Source organism: Nerophis lumbriciformis, linkage group LG39 (genome assembly GCF_033978685.3).
Source record: "Nerophis lumbriciformis linkage group LG39, RoL_Nlum_v2.1, whole genome shotgun sequence".
In the NCBI taxonomy this organism is placed as follows: domain Eukaryota; kingdom Metazoa; phylum Chordata; class Actinopteri; order Syngnathiformes; family Syngnathidae; genus Nerophis; species Nerophis lumbriciformis.
The window spans coordinates 4740001-4747680 of record NC_084586.2 but is presented as its reverse complement, the minus strand read 5'-3'; the positions used below and the strand labels follow the sequence as shown (position 1 = coordinate 4747680).

The 7680-nt window shown below is 40.5% G+C and overlaps 1 protein-coding gene across 1 annotated transcript in view; it reads right to left on the bottom strand.

Annotated features, from left to right (window-relative positions):
* The window catches only part of ddx55 (DEAD (Asp-Glu-Ala-Asp) box polypeptide 55), a 39144-nt gene that overhangs the window by 1836 nt on the left and 29628 nt on the right, over positions 1–7680 (bottom strand). The window contains exons 11-13 of the mRNA XM_061931631.1: positions 4080–4194; positions 3815–3983; positions 3433–3731 (exon numbers count right to left, since the gene is read on the bottom strand). Of these exons, the coding sequence (XP_061787615.1) occupies positions 3433–3731; positions 3815–3983; positions 4080–4194 (583 nt within the window). The remainder of the gene's footprint in view (positions 1–3432; positions 3732–3814; positions 3984–4079; positions 4195–7680) is intronic.

The following is a 7680-nucleotide window of genomic DNA, read 5'->3' as shown; positions in this document are numbered from 1 at the left end:
TTTTTGACATTCCCTTTAGCGCAGCGTAGGCGCGGCTTATAGTCCGGGGCGGCTTATTGGTGGACAAAGTTATGAAATATGCCATTCATTGAAGGTGCGGCTAATAATCCGGTGCGCCTTATAGTGCGGAAAATACGGTATTTAAAAAAACAACAACACTGGAATACAAGATGAAACAGGTGAAATGTAACAAGAAAAAGTTGCAATGTTGACTCTAATAACACAAAGCTGCCATGCTGGCTGTTTTTTTTCCTTTAAAGCTGTCATTGCTCAAAAAATAATAATGGATTAAAATCAAAGTTGTTATGAATTATTGACCTACCGTATTTTCCGCACTATAAGGCGCACCGGATTATTAGCCGCACCTTCAATGAATTACATATTTCATAACTTTGTCCACCAATAAGCCGCCCCGGACTATAAGCCGCGCCTACGCTGCGCTAAAGGGAATGTCAAAAAAACAGTCAGATAGTTCAGTCAAACTTTAATAATATATTGAAAACCAGCGTTCTAACAACTCTGTCCCAAAATGTACGCAAATGTGCAATCACAAACATAGTAAAATTCAAAATAGTGCAGAGCAATAGCAACATAATGTTGCTCGAACGTTAATGTCACAACACACAAAATAAACATAGCGCTCACCTTCTGAAGTTATTCTTCATTCGTAAATCCTTCGAATTCTTCGTCTTCGGTGTCCGAATTGAAAAGTTGCGCAAGCGTGGGATCCAAAATGGCCGGTTCCGTCTCGTCGAAGTAATCGGAGTCAGTGTCGCTGTTGTTGTCCAGTAGTTCTGTGAATCCTGCCTTCCGGAAAGCTCGGACCACAGTTGTGACCGAAATATCTGCCCAGGCATTTACGATCCACTGGCAAATGTTGGCGTATGTCGTCCGGCGCTGTCTGCCCGTCTTAGTGAAGGTGTGTTCGCCTTCGGAGCTGTGTGAAAAAAGCCACCCGGCCTCTTCGCGTAAACTTCCCTTAACCACTCGCTCATCTTTTCTTCATCCATCCATCCCTTCGAGTTAGCTTTTATGATGACGCCGGCTGGAAAGGTCTCTTTTGGCAAGGTCTTCCTTTTGAATATCACCATGGGTGGAAGTTAGCATGGCAAGCTAGAACCACAGTGAAGGATGACTTCTCATTCCCTGTGGTGCGAATATTCACCGTACGTGCTCCCGTTCCACAGTGCGGTTCACAGGAATATCAGTTGCTGTGAAATACGGTAGTAATCCGTGTGCGGATGGAGAGATTGCGTCTTTTTATGAACCGGATCCTTGTCGCTTAGTAGGAGCCATTTTGTGGTCTTTACAGATGTAAACAGGAAATGAAACGTACGGTGATATCCGCGCGTTTTTTCTTCTTCTTCCGGGGGCGGGTGGTTGCTTACAGTAGAAGAAGAAGCGCTTCCTGTTCTATGGGGGCGGGTGCTTTCCTTGGCGGTTGCTTGCGTAGAAGAAGAAGCGCTTCCTGTTCTACCGGGAAAAAAGATGTTTACCGAAGTTGCTGTTTACCGAAGTTGCGAGATCGAAACTTTATGAAAATGAATCGTAATAAAGCGCACCGGGTTATAAGGCGCACTGTCAGCTTTGGAGAAAATTTGTGGTTTTTAGGTGCGCCTTATAGTGCGGAAAATACGGTATTCAAGGCTCCAATTACGTCACATCAAATATTACACTTTAAAATATTTTTTGTGGAAAATATTACATATTTTGTGTTGGCCATGTACAAAACATTCTATGACAAAAACAAGTCTTTTTTTTTAAAACAGCGACATATCTGAAGTTGATTAAGAGATTTAGGTATTTAAAGTAAAAAAACATAATGTATGGCTTAGTATTAAAGGGGAACATTATCACAATTTCAGAAGGGTTAAAACCATTAAAAATCAGTTCCCAGTGGCTTATTTTATTTTTCGAAGTTTTTTTCAAAATTTTACCCATCCCGCAATATCCCTAAAAAAAGCTTCAAAATGCCTGAATTTAACCACCCGTCCATTTTCCTGTGACGTCACATAGTGATGCCGATACAAACAAACATGGAGGATAGAACAGCAAGGAATAGCGACATTAGCTCGGATTCAGACTCGGATTTCAGCGGCTTAAGCGATTCAACAGATTACGCATGTATTGAAACGGATGGTTGTAGTGTGGAGGCAGGTAGCGAAAACGAAATTGAAGAAGAAACTGAAGCTATTGAGCCATATCGGTTTGAACCGTATGCAAGCGAAACCGACACGACAGCCAGCGACACGGGAGAAAGCGAGGACGAATTCGGCGATCGCCTTCTAACCAACGATTGGTATGTGTTTGTTTGGCATTAAAGGAAACTAACAACTATGAACTAGGTTTACAGCATATGAAATACATTTGGCAACAACATGCACTTTGAGAGTGCAGACAGCCCAGTTTTCATCAATTAATATATTCTGTAGACATACCCTCATCCGCTCGCAGATTTCTTTGACTTTATCGTTGGAAATGCATCTGCTTTGAGTGTCGCAGGATATCCACACATTCTTGCCATCTCTGTCGTAGCATAGCTTTCGTCGGTAAAGTGTGCGGAACAAACGTCCAATTTCTTGCCACTTTCGCATCTTTGGGCCACTGGTGCAACTTGAATCCGTCCCTGTTCGTGTTGTTACACCCTCCGACAACACACCGACGAGGCATGATGTCTCCAAGGTACGGAAAACAGTCGAAAAAACGGAAAATAACAGAGCTGATTTGACTCGGTGTTTGTAATGTGTTTGAGAAAATGGCGGATTGCTTCCCGTTGTGACGTCATCGGTCTGAGAGCAAATAATAGAAAGGCGTTTAATTCGCCAAAATTCACCCATTTAGAGTTCGGAAATCGGTTAAAAAAATATATGGTCTTTTTTCTGCAACATCAAGGTATATATTGACGCTTACCTACTGGTGATAATGTTCCCCTTTAACACTTTTAAGTGGGGACATTTTAAACCCCAAGATTTTTTGTGAGATTTTTTTAAACTCCTTGTTAAAAATTATTAATGAATCAAAATCAGTGTTACCAATTTTTGGGGGGGGAAATATTGCATAATTTGTATTTTACCATTACAAAACGGCATTTTCTATAACAAAAAGGGCATAAAACATATTTTTTGGGGGGGGGGGGAATATTGCATAATTTGTATTTTACCATTAAAAAACGGCATTTTCTATAACAAAAAGGGCATAAAACAATTTTTTTACTTGTTGTTAAAAAAATCTGAAGTAGATCTAGAAATTTAAGCATTGACATTTTTTAAATATATGACCTATTAACATTTTTATGACTGGTTTCCAGGACCATACTTGACCCCCAAAAGGGGAAAGAAATGATACTGGTTTTGAAAATGAAAACTATCACAATGGGCCCTGGAAGCTTTTGATTTCTCAAAAAAGTTTGGACACCCCTCGGTTTGAAGGTACCTGCTCGTGCTTCCTCTTGGCGGCGTTCTTCTTCCTGCGGTCCTTCTTTGCTTTCTGTTTGGACCAAGCTTGGTTCCTCTGAGGCTTCTTCTTAGGCTCCATCGTCTCGCGCTTCTCCTTGAGCTCCACCAGCATCTTCTGCCGCAGTTTCTCCCTCTGCTTGTCCTTGTACCGGATAGTCTCCGTGTCCAGCGCCGCCGCCGCCGCCTGGAAGTCAGGGAAGGTTTTCCCGCGCAGTTCCGGCATCTTTGGCAGGCGCAGGAGAGCAAAGCCGCGAGCCACCGCGGCAAAGTCCAGATCTAAAAATATTTTTTTTTTTTTAAATAGAGTAGAACGTTGACAATTTTGTGTTCGACTGCCACAATAGCGACTTCTGTTTCACCTTTGACCCTGAAGATGAGGCTGCACTCGTGTTTGTTGTAGGCCTGCACGGACGACACAAAGGCCCGCATGCCTTTATCAAACATGGCGCGGTCAGCCAACGCCATGGCCTTCACTTTCGGCAGCACGTCCACCACGTCCGTTATGGGGGACATCTTTTGCAGCGGGCACTGACCACAAACCATCAGTTTATCTTCACATTCAACATCAATAGTGCTCTTTCTCACTACGAGACAAGCCCGTTGTTTTTTTAGAGCTAAACTTACTTTCTGGTTGATGGACAGGAAGTTGACGTACGACTCCTCCATTGGCAGCAAGAACACCAAAGCGTTGCCTTGGTTACCTATCCTCGCCGTGCGCCCGCATCGGTGGACGAACGCGCTGGAAGACAAAGGACACACAATGTCTCTAACGTGCTAAATTAGCATATTTGAAAAAAGCATCATATTGATGTTTTAATGGTTATTGTGAACAAAATGATCACCGATATCAGATTTATAGAAGAACTTTTTAATGTGCTCAAAATACATTGAAATCTTTTGACCAAAATTGTAATATTAAAAAAAAAGGATATATATATTTACATATACATAAATAAATGCATATATGCACATATATACATACATAAATGCATATATGCACACATATACATAAATAAATACATATATCCACATATATACATACATAAATGCATATATACATAAATAAATACATATATCCACATACCGTATTTTTCGGACTATAAGTCGCAGTTTTTTTCATAGTTTGGCCGGGCTCCAGTGCGACTTATATATGTTTTTTCCTTCTTTATTATGCATTTTTGGCAGGTGCGACTTATACTCCGGTGCGACTTATACTCCGAAAAATGCGGTATATACATACATAAATGCATATATGCACATATAAATACATAAATAAATGTATACATAAATAAATACATATATCCACATACCGTATTTTTCGGACTATAAGTCGCAGTTCTTTTCATAGTTTGGCCGGGCTCCAGTGCGACTTATATATGTTTTTTTCCTTCTTTATTATGCATTTTTGGCAGGTGCGACTTATACTCCGGTGCGACTTATACTCCGAAAAATGCGGTATATACATACATAAATGCATATATGCACATATATAAATAAATGTATACATAAATAAATACATATATCCACATACCGTATTTTTCGGACTATAAGTCGCAGCTTTTTTCATAGTTTGGCCGGGCTCCAGTGCGACTTATATATGTTTTTTTCCTTCTTTATTATGCATTTTTGGCAGGTGCGACTTATACTCCGGTGCGACTTATACTCCGAAAAATACGGTATATACATACATAAATGCATATATGCACATATAAATACATAAATAAATGTATACATAAATAAATACATATATCCACATACCGTATTTTTCGGACTATAAGTCGCAGTTTTTTTCATAGTTTGGCCGGGCTCCAGTGCGACTTACCGTATTTTCCGCACTATTAGCCGCACCTAAAAACCACAAATTGACTCAAAAGCTGACAGTGCGGCTTATAACCCGGTGCGCTTTATATATGGATTAATATTAAGATTCATTTTCATAAAGTTTCGGTCTCGCAACTACGGTAAACAGCCGCCATCTTTTTTCCCCGTAGAAGAGGAAGTGCTTCTTCTTCTACGCAAGCAACCGACAAGGTAAGCACCCGCCCCCATAGAACAGGAAGCGCTTCTTCTTCTACTGTAAGCAACCACCCGCCCGCGTAGAAGAAGAAGAAGAAGCGCGCGGATATTACGTTTCATTTCCTTTGTGTGTTTACATCTGTAAAGACCACAAAATGGCTCCTACTAAGCGACAGGTTTCCGGTTCATGAAAAGACGCAATCTCTCCATCCGCACACGGATTATTATTTCACAGCAACTGCCTGAAGACTTTCAAGAAAAGCTGGCTACTTTCCGTGCATATTGTAAAAACAAGATAGCTGAAAAAAAGATCCGGCCAGAGAACATTATCAACATGGACGAGGTTCCACTGACTTTTGATATTCCTGTGAACCGCACTGTGGATACAACGGGAGCACGTACGGTGAATATTCGCACCACAGGGAATGAGAAGTCATCCTTCACTGTGGTTCTAGCTTGCCATGCTAATGGCCGGAAACTTCCACCCATGGTGATATTCAAAAGGAAGACCTTGCCAAAAGAGACCTTTCCAGCCGGCGTCATCATAAAAGCTAACTCGAAGGGATGGATGGATGAAGAAAAGATGAGCGAGTGGTTAAGGTAAGTTTACGCGAAGAGGCCGGGTGGCTTTTTTCACGCAGCTCCGTCCATGTTGATATACGACTCAATGCGCGCCCACATCACGCTGGTTTTTAATATATTATTAAAGTTTGACTGACCTATCTGACTGTTTTTTTGACATTCCTTTAGCGCAGTTAGATGCGGCTTATAACACGGGGCGGCTTATAGGTGGACAAAGTTTTGAAATATGCCGTTCATTGAAGGCGCGGCTTATAACCCAGGGCGGCTTATGGTGCGGAAAATACGGTATATATATTTTTTTCCTTCTTTATTATGCATTTTTGGCAGGTGCGACTTATACTCCGAAAAATACGGTACATACATACATAAATGCATATATGCACATATATACATACATAAATGCATCCATCCATCCATTTTCTACCGCTTATTCCCTTTGGGGTCGCGGGGGGCGCTGGAGCCTATCTCAGCTACAATCGGGCGGAAGGCGGGGTACACCCTGGACAAGTCGCCATCTCATCACAGGGCCAACACAGATAGACAGACAACATTCACACTCACATTCACACCCTAGGGCCAATTTTAGTGTTGCCAATCAACTTATCCCCAGGTGCATGTCTTTGGAAGTGGGAGGAAGCCGGAGTACCCGAAGGGAACCCACGCAGTCACGGGGAGAACATGCAAACTCCACACAGAAAGATCCCGAGCCCGGGATTGAACCCAAGACTACTCAAGACCTTCGTATTGTGAGGCAGATGCACTAACCCCTCTGCCACCGTGAAGCCTACATAAAATGCATTTATATATAAATAAATACATATATCCACATACCGTATTTTCGGACTATAAGTCGCAGTTTTTTTCATAGTTTGGCCTCCAGTGCGACTTATATATGTTTTTTTCCTTCTTTATTATGCATTTTTGGCAGGTGCGACTTATACTCCGAAAAATACAGTATATACATACATAAATGCATATATGCACATATATACATACATAAGTGCATTTATATATAAATAAATACATATATCCACATACCGTATTTTTCGGACTATAAGTCGCAGTTTTTTTCATAGTTTGGCCTCCAGTGCGACTTATATATGTTTTTTTCCTTCTTTATTATGCATTTTTGGCAGGTGCGACTTATACTCCGAAAAATACAGTATATACATACATAAATGCATATATGCACATATATACATACATAAATGCATTTATATATAAATAAATACATATATCCACATACCGTATTTTTCGGACTATAAGTCGCAGTTTTTTTCATAGTTTGGCCTCCAGTGCGACTTATATATGTTTTTTTCCTTCTTTATTATGCATTTTTGGCAGGTGCGACTTATACTCCGAAAAATACGGTATATACATACATAAATGCATATATGCACATATATACATATATACATACATAAATGCATTTATATATAAATAAATACATATATCCACATACCGTATTTTTCGGACTATAAGTCGCAGTTTTTTTCATAGTTTGGCCTCCAGTGCGACTTATATATGTTTTTTTCCTTCTTTATTATGCATTTTTGGCAGGTGCGACTTATACTCCGAAAAATACAGTATATACATACATAAATGCATATATGCACATATATACATA